This window comes from Eumetopias jubatus, unplaced genomic scaffold (assembly GCF_037043125.1).
Source record: "Eumetopias jubatus isolate StellerSeaLion01/CBP00866 unplaced genomic scaffold, mEumJub1_p1.0 scaffold_23, whole genome shotgun sequence".
Lineage (NCBI taxonomy): Eukaryota > Metazoa > Chordata > Mammalia > Carnivora > Otariidae > Eumetopias > Eumetopias jubatus.
The window spans coordinates 1,236,499-1,250,700 of record NW_028274829.1 but is presented as its reverse complement, the minus strand read 5'-3'; the positions used below and the strand labels follow the sequence as shown (position 1 = coordinate 1,250,700).

Sequence of the window (14,202 nt, the reverse complement as noted above, 5' to 3'; positions counted from 1 at the left end):
ATTAGACCTCCAAAACCACTTAACTATTGTATTATTCTTGTCTTGCTGCCCCTTTTAAGAAATTGTGTAAACCCTCTCTGCCACAAGGCTCTTCAGATTTTAATAGTTTGGTTGATCTGTGTTATTTTTAGTAGCTTATTTTATTTTATTTATTTATTTTTAAAGATTTTTATTTATTTATTTGACAGAGAGAGAGAGACAGTGAGAGAGGGAACACAAGCAGGGGGAGTAGGAGAGGGAGAAGCAGGCTTCCCGCAGAGTGGGGAACCCGATGTGGGGCTTGATCCCAGGACATGGGATCATGACCTGAGCCGAAGGCAGACACTTAATGACTGAGCACCCAGGCGCCCCTTAAATATATATATATATATTTTTTTTTTTAAAGACTTTATTTATTTATTTGATAGAGACAAAGTGAGAGAGGGAACAGAAGCAGGGGGAGTGGGAGAGGGAGAAGCAGGCTTCCTGCTGAGCAGGGAGCCTGATGTAGGGCTCGATCCCAGAACTCTGGGATCATGACCTGAGCTGAAGGCAGACACTTAACGACTGAGCCACCCAGGCGCCCTTTAGTAGCTTATTTTAAAGTTAGATCATGTGTATGTTCATTTAGTGCTAGATAAACCTTTTGCTTTGACAGCTGTAGTAATATATACTTCAAATCTCATAAGTGTAATTTGTGCAGAATTTTTTTCCTTTATAGTTAATTTTTTTCCAGCAGTATTTGATAAATTCTCACTTTGTATTGGAACACATTCTGTTAATTTAATGGTTTTGTTTTTTCCTTAATTTATTTTCCTAGGTACAAAAGCTATCTAAGAATGAAGTGCTTATGGTGAACATAGGGTCCTTGTCAACCGGAGGAAGAGTGAGTGCAGTCAAGGCTGATTTGGGTAAAATAGTTCTCACTAATCCTGTGTGCACAGAAATCGGAGAAAAAATTGCCCTTAGCCGAAGAGTTGAGAAACACTGGCGGTAAGTTTTTCAATTTTGTTGCTGCTACTGGTGTCAAGAAAAACAGCAGGGGCACCTGGCTGGCTCAGTCAGAAGAGTATGTGACTCTTGGTTATGTGTTTGATTCCCACAATGAGTGTAGAGATTACTAAAAAAAAAAAGAATATGCTAAAAACAAAAACCAAAAACACATATTCTTGTGGCATAATTCTTGATGGTATACATATTTACAGTCATGCACACTTTTCCTTAAGTGTTTTTACATTTTAATTGTGGTGTAGTTAACAAACAGTGTTATATTAGTTTTAGTTGTACAATATGATGATTCAAAAATGCTATATATTACTCACTGCCCTTCACAGCACCATCACCTATTTCACCTGTCCCCCCTCCCACCACCCTTCTGTTCAGTGTGTTCTCTGTAGTTAAGGATCCGTTTTCTTGCATTGTCTCTTTTTCTTTTTTTTTTTTAAGATTTTATTTTACTTATTTGAGAGAGACAGAGCATGAGCAGGGGGAAGAGAGAGGCAGACTCCCTGCTGAGCAGGGAGCCTGACATTTTTATTTATTTATTTGAGAGGGAGAGGGAGAGAACGAGCAGGGCAGAGGGAGAAGCAGGCTTGATCTAGTACATCAAGATCATAACCTTGAGCCGAAGGCAGATGCTTAACTGTCTAAGCCACCCAGGTGCCCCTCTCTCTTTTTCCTTTTGCTTATTCATTTTGTTTCATAAATTTGTAAACTCCAAATATGAGTGGACTATTTATCTTTCTCTGACTGACTTTTTTCACTTAGCATAGTACACTCTAGTTCTATCCATGTTGTTACAAGTGGCAAGCTTTCATTCCTTTTATGGTTGAGTAATATTTCAATATATGTACACCACATCTTTAACCATTCATCAGTGGATGAACCCTTGGGCTGCTTCCATAGTTTGGCTATTGTTGATAATGCTGCTATAAATATTGCGGTCCATGTACTCCTTCAAATCAGCATTTTTATTTTTTATTTTATTTTTTTTCAAATCAGCATTTTTATATCCTTTCAGTAAATGCCTAATAGTGCAATTGCTGGGTCAAAGGGTAGCTCTAGTTTTAATGTTTTGAGGAACCTCCATATTGTTTTCCAGAGTGGATGCCCCAGCTTATATTCCCACCAACAGTGTAGGAGGGTTCCTTTTTCTTCACATCCTCACCAACTTGTTGTTTTGTCACTTTTTCTTGAAATAAGTAGTTTTCATGGCATATTTGTATAACTGGAAATCTGTATTTCCAGCTCTGATTTGTAAGCCAACATACAGTTTTTTATTCCAGATACTGCAACTAGCTTTCCTTTATCTCAGACACACCTGTATAAAATCAAACAATTCAGAATCAGTTTTGACTGTATTCTTACACACGTATCACTGGGGCTCAGGTCATGATTTCAGGGTCTTGGGATCAAGTCCCATGTCAGACTCCTTGCTCAAAGGGGAGCCTGCTTTTCCCTCTCCCACCGAGTCCCTCCGCCCTACTCGTTCTCTGTCTCTCTCTAAAATAAAAATCTTTTAAAAAAATAAAAAGATAAACCTCTGTATTAGTTTACATAACTTATACCTCTTATTATTTCAGCATGAAAACCACTTCAGGAATTTTAGCATTGACAGGATACTAAAATCCGCAGTCTGCATTCCAATTTTGACATTTGTGTCAGTATTGTTCTTTATTGCATTTCCTTTCTGAAACCAAGAAACACATTTCATTTCCTTTTTGTCTCTGTGGTCTTTTTTATAGGGAACCTTCATAGCGTTTCTGTATCTTAACATGATTTGACATTTAAACAATAAAAGCCAGTCAATTTCCCTTATTAAATTGAGGTTATATGTTCAAGACCAGAATACTGGAAAGGTGGTGTTGTGTCCTTCATTAAGAATCACATTTCAGGGGTGCCTGGGTGGCTCAGTTGGCTAAGCGTCTGCCTTTGGCTTGGGTCATGATCTCTGGGTCCTGGGATTGATCCCCGCATCGGGCTCCCTGCTAAGTGGGGTGTCTGCTTCTCCCTCTCCCTCTGCCTGAAGCTTGCACTTTCTTAAATAAATAAGTAAAATCTTAAAAAAAGAAAAGAAAAGAAAAGAAACAAAGATCTTGATGTGCCCGTTTTTTCCAGCCTTCTAAGTCCATACATCTGTGACACCTGGTTGTGCTTTTTGCTTCTTCCCAGATTATTTTCTGAGTCTGCTTTCCATTCTGGATAGCATCATTGTAACCCATACTGTCATTATTTTACACTTAAGCTATTGGTAGATTCCTGGCTTTGTTTTTCCCTTTTCAGTGACTTTAGTGCCTGGCCAAATATAATCTTCTCCAAAACATTTCATCATACTTTCTTAAAAAGTTCTAGTAGTTCCTCACATTGCCTTAATATTCAAGGCCTTTATGCAAGCTTGCTTCAGTCTCTGATGTTTTCTCTGCTACTTCCATGTAAACCCGCACAACTATACTTGTCCTTATTTTCAATGTCCTTATTATCCGACTCTGCTTTGGCGCTCGGTTCCTTTCTAAACTATCTTCCTTGTTGATTCTTCCCTGATGCCCACTGCCTTGTGATGATCTCATTGATCATTTATCATCCAGAAAATTTATCTAACTTACTACTAATATTAAAAAAGTGAAGTTTTGGGGTTGTCTGGGTGGCTCAGTCAGTTAGGTGTCCAACTCCTGATCTGCTCAGGTCACAATCTCAGGGTCATGAGATCAAGCTCCATATCAGGCTCTGCGCTGGGCATGGAGCCTGTGTACTTTTCTCTCTCCCTCTTCCTCTGTCTCTACCCCCCGCTCACATGCGCACTCTCTCTCAAAGAAGAGTGATGTCTTATTACCTTTTAAGTAACAGATCCTATTTTGTGTGATTTAAGCTCATTTATTTTTTTTTTTTAAAGATTTTCTTTATTTCACAGAGAGACACAGCAAGAGAGCAAACACAAGCGGGGAGTGGGAGAGGGAGAAGCAGGCTTCCCGCTGAGCAGGGAGCCCGATGCGGGGCTCAATCCCGGGACCCTGGGACCATAACCTGAGCCGAAGGCAGATGCTTAACCAACTAAGCCACCCAGATGCCCCTAAGCTCATTTAATTTTAATATCTCCTCTATTATGAACATTATTTCCACACTAAATAAGTATAAATAATATAAAATTTTCAGAGATCTTCACCATGGAACACATCACCTAGTAGAATAGAACATTTCCTGAATTACAGCTTATCCATGGACGAACACTTGTATTGCTTTCACTTTTTGTTTTGTTTTATTTTTTTAAAGCATTTTTATTTTTAAGTAATCGCAACACCTAATGTGGGTCTTGAACCAATAACCCTATGGGGCTTGAACTCATCAAGAGTGGCATGCTCTATTGACTAACTGAGCCAGGCACCCCTGCTTTCACTTTTTAGCTATCCTGCTTAATGAACTTGTGAACATAGTCTATAAATACCTATATCTATTTGTGTCCCTACACTCAATTCTTTTTTGGAGTATATGCCCTGAAGTAGATTGCTGGATCATAGTCTAATTCTGTTCTTAATTTATGAGGAACCACATACATACCATTTATCATAGAAGCTTTCCAAATTTTTAGTACATTGTGTTTCCATTTTCATTTCTGTTAAGATATTTTGTTTTCTTTTTTTTTTTTTAAATCAAGATATTTTCTGATTTCTCTTGGGCTGTCTTCTTTGCCCCATTGGTAGTTAAAATGTTTACTGTTTTATTTCCACATATTTGTAGATTTTCCAATTTTCCTTATACTATTAATTACTAGTTTCATTCCACTGCAGCCAGAAATGGCATTGGAAATTGATTATTTCAATCTTTGTAAATGTAGTAAGACTCGTGGCTTAACATATGGTGTACTGGAAAGTGTCCCATAGGACTTCGCAAAAGGGATATACTTGTGTTGTTGTATGTTCTGTATATATATATATATACCTGTGAGGTCCAGTGGGTTATAGTATTCAAGTCCTCTGCTTCCTTATTTTTTTTTCTCCTTTTTTTATCCATCTAGAAAGTGGATGATTGAAGTCTTCTCTTTGTATGCCTATTATCTTCTTTCAATTCTGTCAACATTTCCTTCATGTATGTAAAAGCTCCAGTGTTTGGTGCATATATGTTTCAGTTGTTACATCTTCCTGGTAAACTGTTTTATCATATATATTTCTTTGTCTCTTAAAACAGTTTTTGCATTAAAGTCTACTTTATCTGATAGTGGAATGATCATTGCTGCTTTCTTTTGGTTTGTTTGCATGAAATGCCATTTTGCATCCTATCAGTTTTAACTTACGCATGTCCTTAGATTTAAAGTGCATATCCTGTAGATACGTGATTTGATCCTGTTTTTTTAACCATTCGGCCAATCTGTGCCTTTTTTTTTTTTAAGATTTTTTTATTTATTTTAGAGAGAAAGAGAACAGGGGAGAGGCAGTGGGAGAGGGAAAGAATCTCAGGCAGTCTCCATGCTGAGCAAGCTTGACCTGGTGCTCGATCTCACGACCCTGATATCATTGCCTGAGCCAAAAACAAAAGTTGGCCACTCAACTGATTGAGTCACCCAGACATCCCCTATTGGTGCCTTTTTATTGAGGAATTTAATCTGTATGCATTTAAAGTAGTTACTAAGAAAGTCATACTACTGCCATTTTATTACAGTAATCCCCCCTTATCCACTGTTTCCCTTTCCCGTTGTCAATTGCAGTTTAGAAGCAGATGCTCCTGCTTCTTAAAATTATCAGAAGGTCAATACAAATGTAATGCTACATCATAGTGCCTATGCCATTCACCTCACCACATCTTATTTATGCATTTTATCTCATATCATCAAAGAAAGGTGAGTATAGTAAGATATTTTGAGAGAGATGACATCTGTATAACTTTTATTATAGTACATTGTTAAAACTGTTCTAATAGTGGTTATTCTTAATCTCCTAATGCACCTGATTTATCAGAAAACTGTCATTGATATGTATGTATATATAGCGATCTATACAATCCAGTTTGAGGCATGGGAGTTTGGAATAGATCTCCCATTGATGAAGGAATTGCTTTTTTTTTTCCATATGTAGCTTTTTTTTTGCTCCTCATTGCCTCCTTGCTATTTCCCTCTGTGTTCAGTTGATTTTTTATAGTGACACATTTTGATTGCCTTTTGTTTCCTTTTGTGTATATTCTGTAGTGTGTTTTTGAGATTTTTAAAAAGTTTTTGTTGCTTTTGTTATTATGGTGTTACATATAACATCTTAAAGTTCTACATTTTTACATGTTGTATACCTATTAATGTATATTTATTACTACTTTTTTCATGTTTTTTCATTTAGATTCTGTGTACCAAAATTAAATAATTAGAGAATAAATATTCTAGTGGTAATGAATTCACTCAGTTTTTCTTTCTCTTCAAAACGTTTATTTTCTTCAATTTTTTAACATTTCATTTATTTATTTGAGAGAGAGAGAACACAACAGGGGGAGCAGCAGAAAGAAGGGAGCAGCAGGCTCCCCACTGACCAGGGAGCCTGATGCAGGTCTTGATCCCAGGATCCTGAGATCATGACCTGAGCTGAAGGCAGATGCTTAACCGACTGAGCCACCCAGGTGCCCCCATTTCCTTCATTTTTGAAATTGCTTTAGTCTTTCTTCTGTTTGACTTTAGATGGTTGGTCACAGTGTATCTTGGGATGGTTCTCTTTGGGTTTATCCTAGTTGGAGTTTTATGAGCTTCTTGAATTTATCTCTTCATTTCTTTGCTCAGTTTTGGGAAAATTTCAGTCATCATTTCTTCAGGTACATTTTTAAAGATGCAGGGAAACATAAAAATGACCATTCAAAAGAACAAAATAAATTTCTAGAAACCATCTTTAAAGAAGCACAGATAGGCCTTAGACTTACTTCAGAAAGATTTTAAAACAACTGTCTTAAGTTCAAAGAGCCAAAGGACAACACAAACTAAGGAAATAAGGAAAATTATATATTTAAAAATGGGAATTACAGAGACAGAGTTTATTTTAAAAAGTAAACAGGGGCGCCTGGGTGGCTCTGTCAGTTTAGCATCTGCCTTCGGCTCAGGTCATGATCTCTGGGTCCTGGGATCAAGTCCCACATTGAGCCTCACATCAGGTTCCCTGCTCAGCGGGATGTCTGCTTCTCCCTCTCCCATCCCCCTGCTTGTGCTCTCTCTCTCTCAAGTAAATAATAAAAAATAAAATTAAACAAATTTTGGAGCTGAAAAATACAAGGATAATCGAAAAACTCACCAGATGAGTAAAAAAAGCAGACTGCAGCAGAATCCTTTTCCTTATTTCTCTGCATCTTTGTTTTGTGATCTTTGTTAAAGTTTTTTAAATTTTATTTTTAAACTGGGCCTTTGGGGAAAAAGCCACCTCTCTGTCTTTGCAGACTCGGTTCTCGTAGGAAAAGCCCTTCAGTAATCAATCCATTATCAAGGCTTATGGTGTTCTGAGGCCTTTTCTGAGAAGGCATCTTTTCTAGAGCTATATGTGTTCTTTCACCTAATTCTCCAATATGCATAGCTACTTTAAATGTCTTAAGTTTTCTGAATGTTATCCTTTTTCTTTCTGAGCATATTTCACTATATTTCTCTGCTCATAGTCTTTTCCCTCCAGGCATTTTGTAGTCCCTGTGAAGTCTTCACTCATTCTGCTCCCAAACCATGGCTTTCAGGAGTCTCCAACCTGATATGCAACTAAGCCACAGTTCTCTTAGCATTCTGAGACAGGACAGGAAAGTAGTTCGTTGAGCACCCACAGACAATCTGAACTTTGAAAACAGATTCTGCTCTTCCCTTTCAATCCTGGGAGAAACTAGCTTTTTGACTTCTTCTTGGGTGTGCCACACGGGGTAAGAAAATTGGCACCAAATTTGCTTCATTGTGAGTATAGCTGTTTCTTGGTTGCACACTCTCCCTCTCCGTCTGCCCATCTCCACTTTGCTCTTTCTGTCTTTTTCTCTCTAAAATAAATAAATCTTTTTTAAAAAAGTTATCTGGGAGTGCCTGGGTGGCTTAGTTGATTAAGCGTCTGCCTTTGGTTCAGGTCATGATCCCAGAGTCCTGGAATCGAGTCCCACATCGGGCTTCTCTGCCCAGCAAGGAGTCTGCTTCTCCCTCTGCCAGCTGCCCCCGCTGCTTGTACCCTCTCTCTCTGACAAATAAATAAAATCTTAAAAAAAAAAATTAAACAGTTATCTGTTTACAGACTACGTGTTCCAGTTGCTTTACTTATTTTATTTCCATTCATTTATTTCCCTTACAGCCACTATAATGTGATAAGGTGCTGTGAAAGTGGTATTTTGCAAAGAGAAAGGGACTGACAATTTTTTTTTTAAATTGGGTTGTTATGTTTATCTAGTGGCATGGTTCCTTACAGGGAAATGAAGTGCTTCTATTTACTGATTCTTAATGAGTACACATATTTTTTTAGAGAAAGGTGTGCATGTTTATGGTAACAGTTTCTTCCCTTTTCTTTGGTCATTCATGCTAGCCAAACCCTGTATAAGTCTCTAGGAATCCAAGGAGATAATACAAGGAGACTTTTCTTTATAGAGGAACATGTTATGGAAACAAGTTTTAATTTAGAGGATAGTGAAAATCAGTTATGTCAAGATTTTGTGATGATGCTGATGAAATAGATTAAAAATTCATGATTTCTCTTCTTTTTGCAGTTTAATTGGTTGGGGTCAAATAAGAAGAGGAGTAACTATCAAACCAACAGTTGAAGATGACTGAAGAATATCATTTAAATAGTACATTTGGATGAAGTTTTAATTTCTCTTAACCTGGGGATGTAATTTCAAAGCAATACTGGAGAATATATTTCATAGTTCATTACCTTAGTAGAAGTTGTAACATTATTCTCATCTTGTGGTCATGAAGATTTAACTTCTAAATAATAGGGTCTACGATAGTTGCCAAAATTGGCATATTGATGGATTTAATCCAGCATTTTAGGAGAAGCTGATTATTGCTAAACATTATCAAATTTGTACATCACTTCATGTTTGAAATGAAACAGTTGTTACAACCAGCCTTTTCTAAGGCATGGGTACTACTCAACTTGTTCAAAATAAAGTTTTTCTTCTTACTTTTTATGATACGTCTTTGAGTATTCTCTAGGCTTGAAAGGATTTCACACCAGTAAAAACCTGAAGACATAAAGTCTTCTTGAAAATCAGCTTGCTTTCTACCCCATATTTTATGCAGCCTTGTCTTTAAAATTTAGAATGAAATTGCTAGGCCTAAATTGTTTTTTAGAGTTGAGTGGTCATTTACATAGACAAACCTTTTCTTCCTCTTATTCTGTTACTAGGTTGGAACACAGAAAACTAAAGCCAGTTCTGCTCCTATTATTTCTATACTGATTTCTCTTTGGTTTTTACTGAAACTCAAAACCAAATAATTCTAGATAAAGAACAAAGTTTTCTAAACTGTTTATTTGATATAATTAATACATAATCTAATGCTAGTAATTTTTTTCTGCTATCACATAGTATTTTTACCTTTTTTCTTAGAATACTTAAAGTTGGGGCACCTGGGTGGCTCAGTTGGTTAAGCTACTGCCTTCAGCTCAGGTCATGATGCCAGAGTCCTGGGACCGAGTCCCGCATCAGGCTCCCTGCTCAGCGGGAAGCCTGCTTCTCCCTCTACCCCTGCTTGTGTCCCCTCCCACACTGCCTCTTGTCTCTCTCTCTCAATTAAATAAATAAATAAAATCTTTAAAAAAATAAAGTAAAATATTTAAAGTTATTGATTGTTGCCAAAATTGCCAAAATATAATTTTAATCCATATTGAAAAAAATCAGAGCTTAACAGAATATGCTGATGTTATAAGCAGTTTGCCAGGGAAGTAAATCATATTTTATCTGTTTTTTAGCTCCCACATATTTAATAATTATGAATCCACTCATTAACTAGCCAGTGTATAACAGTGTCTAAAAACTGGTAACTTGCAATACTATAGAAACTCAAATCTTTTGCACTGTTGGTTCTACTATAAAAAACAAAAACAAAAAAATACTGAAACAACATTATCATTAGGCTGTTGGGGATTTATTTATGTATTTATTTTAAAGATTAATTTAGGGAGAGAGAAGCAGACTCCCCGCTGAATGCAGAGGCCAACTGGGGACTCGATCCCATAACCCTGAAACCAGCCATGTGCCCCCCTAAAGATTCTTAATATGAAATTTGAAGAATTCCAGTGGCTTTGTGAAGCTACTGGAATCATATGCAAAGTTGTTCAAATGCATTTTCTGGGTGGAATAAAACAATGTTTTTGTTCTTAAATACATTTATGGGGTGCTTAGTGGCACAGTTCATTAAGTGTCTGACTTTTGGTTTTGGTTCAGGTCATGATCTCAGCATTGTGGGACCAAGCCCCGCGTCAGGCTCTGTGCTGAGCAGGGAGTCTGCTGGGGATTTTCTTCCTCTCCCTCTGCCTCTTCCCCTATTTAGGAGCACCTGTGCATGCATACTTTGTCTCTCTCTGTCTCAAAGTAAATTAAATCTTTCAATAAAAAGAAAAAGATAAGGGTTTCTCAACTTAAGAATAGAAGCAGTGGGAGTAGGCTTATGCTTAACTTACTAAAAGCGGTCTGTAAAAAAAAATTTTTTTAATCTAACCTGTGCTTGAAAAAACTATTAATTTATTAAGTTCTGGGGTGCCTGGCTGGCACAGTTGGTAGAGCATGCAACTCTCGACCTATGGTTCATGAATTCAAGCCCCATGTTGGGCATGGAGCCTACTTTAAAAAAAAAATTTATTAAGTACAAACTGTATTTCACACCAAGTTATTTATATATAGCAATTTGTTACAAAATTGTACTTAGCTAGATCCATGTCTATTTATCTCCATTTTAAACTGAAGAAACAGGTCAGAGGAGTTTGCTCACATCACTAAATAGTAGAATTGGAAATCTGGTAATTTGGCTGCCAAGTTTATACCCTTAACCATAAAGTTACACTACCTCTTTTGGATAGTTTATTTTGAGTTTGTTAGGTGCAGTGCTTTATACTTTACAAAGAGATAAAGTTTCATAAGTGTGCCATTCAAAAGCTTTTTATTCTTCCTTATTTTGTTACTTGTTCTCTTACTATTTTTAGTGTTTGTTCTATTAGTGTTAAGATCTCCCTTTATGATAGAGAACTCAAGAATTTCCCTTGTGGTTGTATGAGTCTTTACATATGTTTAGATCAAGTACGGGTAAGTTGGACAACTTGTCTTTTTTTTTTTTTTTTTTTAAAGATTTTATTTATTTATTTGACAGAGACACAAGGAGAGCAGGAACACAAGTGGGGGGAGTGGGAGAGGGAGAAGCAGGCTTCCTGTGGAGCAGGGAGCCGGATGTGGGGCTCAATCCCAGGACCCTGGGATCATGACCTAAGCTGAAGGCAGACGTTTAACCGACTGAGCCACCCAGGCACCCCTGTTCTTTTTTTTTTTTTCTTAAAGATTTTATTTATTTATTTGAGAGAGAGAATGAGATAGAGAGAGCACGAGAGGGAAGAGGGTCAGAAGGAGAAGCAGACCCCCCGCTGAGCAGGGAGCCCGATGCGGGACTCGATCCCAGGACTCCAGGATCATGACCTGAGCCGAAGGCAGTCGCTTAACCAACTGAGCCACCCAGGCGCCCACCCCTGTTCTTTTTAATAATGTTCTTTTTAATAATGTTTTCTACTTAGTGACGGTCTGTTCCCCCTGGATTTCTTTAATCCTTTGTTCACGGTTTTCTGTAATTATCTGAACACCTTTAACACAGTTCATTTAAAGTCTTTGTCTAGTAATTCCAATGTTCTGTTCTTTCCAGGCATAAATTCTACTAATTTATGTTTTTTGTACTTTATTGTTTCTTAGCATGCCTTGTATTTTCTTTGTTGAAAACTGGATATTTTGAACATTATAATTTTTTCCTTCTCCCTAGTTTATTATTTGTGGTTTATTTGTTCAGTGACTTTTTAATACTATTTTAGAAGAGTATATTTTTTTTGTTTTGTGTAGTTCCTGAATGTTTATTTTGTGCCTCTGTAGTGATTTGACTGCAAGTTCCTTAACACCTGGAATCCAATGAATGCATGAAATGGACAATAAAATGAACTAAAAGAAAATATTCTCCCAGGTTTGTAGTTGGCTCTGTTTTGGAGTACTTTTTCAACATTCAGCAAGCCACGTAAACTCTGCCTTACCCTGCCCTCCTTATTTGTGCTGAATCCAAATATTAAACCAGAAATGAAAGCCTAGGGACTTCCAGTTCTTTTCTGAACATACACATGGATTCTTTTTTATATTAAGGAGCTTTCCAAAGCCCTCTTCATGAAAATAACACTTTCCCAGGTTTTCGTTCTAGGGTTTCACTATATCTATTAATTGCCCTAACTATAATCTTTTGTGTTTTGGAGGCAGTGAAATCTTCACTTTACTTTCAGTGTTTTGGGGACAAAAAGATGTATGCATCCCTGTGTGTATTTCAGCGTTATCTATGATAGCCAAATTATGGAAAGAGCCAAATGTCTATGAATGATGAATGATAAATAAGAAGTGGAATATATACACAATGAAGATTACTCAACCATACAAAGAATGAAATCTTGCCATTTGCAATAATGTGCATGGAGCTAGGGAGTATTATGATAAGCAAAATAGGTCAGAAATATAAATGCCATATGATTTTGCTCATGTGGAATTTAAGAAACAGGAGCATGGCATAAAAGAAACGAAGAAACAGACTTTTTTTTTTTTTTTTTTTTTAATTTGACAGAGACAGAGGGAGAGAGCACAGAAGGAGAAGAAGCAGACTCCCTCTGGCAGGGAGCCCGATGCAGGCTCCATCCCAGGACCCTGTGATCATGATGTGAACCAAAGGCAGACTCTTAATTGACTGACCCATCCAGGCACCCCAAAGAAACAGACTTTTAACTCTAGAACACACATGGTTACCAGAGGGCAGAGTGGTGGGGGGGATGGGTGAAATAGGTGATGGGGATGAAGGAGTGCACTGTGATGAGTAGTGGGTGTTGTGGGAAGTTTTGAATCACTATATACTACACTGGAAACTAATATTGCACTATATGTTAACTATGATGGCATTAAAATTTTTAAATTAGTATTCAAAGGATGAAGAAAAGAAAATATAGGCAGTGTTTACGTTTGTAGCACATGTACTAGAATTGTAATGATACAGAGAAACTTAGTATAGTCCCTGTACAAGGCTGACACAAATTTGCAAAGCATTCCATATGTTAAAGAAAGGATGGAAAGGGAAAGATAGGCAGTGTCTCTTGGACATCAGCCTGAGGAAAATTTTTCAGAGTCTGTCTTCTAAGCCAAGGGAAAGAAGCAAAAATTAACAACTGAATCCACCTCAAAATAAAAAGCCTTTACATAGCAAAGGAAACCATCAGCAATAGGAAAGACAACTTAACTGAATTGGAGAAGATATTTGTAAATAATATATCCAATAAAAGATTAGTATGTAAAATGCATAAAGAACTCCTACAATTCAACACCAATAAAAAATAGTCCTATTAAAGAATGGGCAGAATAGACATTTCTCCAAAGAAGAAAACATCCAGATTGCTAAGAGACACATGAATAAATGCTTAACATCACTCATCAGGGAAATCCAAATCAAAGCCTCAATGAGATAGCACCTCACACCAGTCAGAATGGCTACAATTAACAAGTCAGGAAACGACAGATGTTGGCGGGGATACAGAGAAAGGGGAACCCTCCTACACTGTTGGTGGGAAGGCAACCTGGTGCAACCCCTCTGGAAACAGTATGGAGGTTCCTCAAACTGTTGAAAATAGAGCTACCATACGACCCAGCAATTGCACTACTGGGTATTTACCAAAAGAAAACAGTAACACTAATTCCAAATATATATGCACCCTACTTTATAATAGCGAATATATAAGTAATTGAGTGTCCATCGATGGATAAAGAAGTTGTGATTTATATATATTGAATATATATGAATATCATATATATATACACATGAATATTACTCATATAAAAAAGAAAGATCTTGCTATTCTTGACTAAATGGATGGACCTAAAGGGTATTATGTTGACTGAAATAAGAAAAAAAATACCACTTGATTTCATATATATGTGGAATCTAAAAAACAAATGAACAAGCCAACAACTCATAAATACAGAAAATAAATTGGTGGTTTCTAGAAGGGAAAAAGTAGTAGTATGGGCCTAATAGGTCAA

The 14,202-nt window shown here is 37.0% G+C and overlaps 1 protein-coding gene and 1 non-coding gene across 2 annotated transcripts in view; both read left to right on the top strand.

The window, feature by feature from the left end:
- The window catches only part of LOC148162070 (eukaryotic translation initiation factor 2 subunit 3, X-linked-like), a 36,961-nt gene extending 24,867 nt beyond the window's left edge, over positions 1-12,094 (top strand). Inside the window, exons 11-12 of the mRNA XM_088020349.1 lie at positions 800-972; positions 8,653-12,094. Coding sequence (XP_087876475.1) covers positions 800-972; positions 8,653-8,716 — 237 coding nt within the window. The 3' untranslated portion in view covers positions 8,717-12,094. The remainder of the gene's footprint in view (positions 1-799; positions 973-8,652) is intronic.
- Positions 12,095-13,121: 1,027 nt separating this feature from the next.
- Positions 13,122-13,226, top strand: LOC148162069 (U6 spliceosomal RNA). The gene has a single exon (XR_015767217.1). It is a non-coding gene; the product is annotated as a U6 spliceosomal RNA (small nuclear RNA).
- Positions 13,227-14,202: the final 976 nt, after the last annotated feature.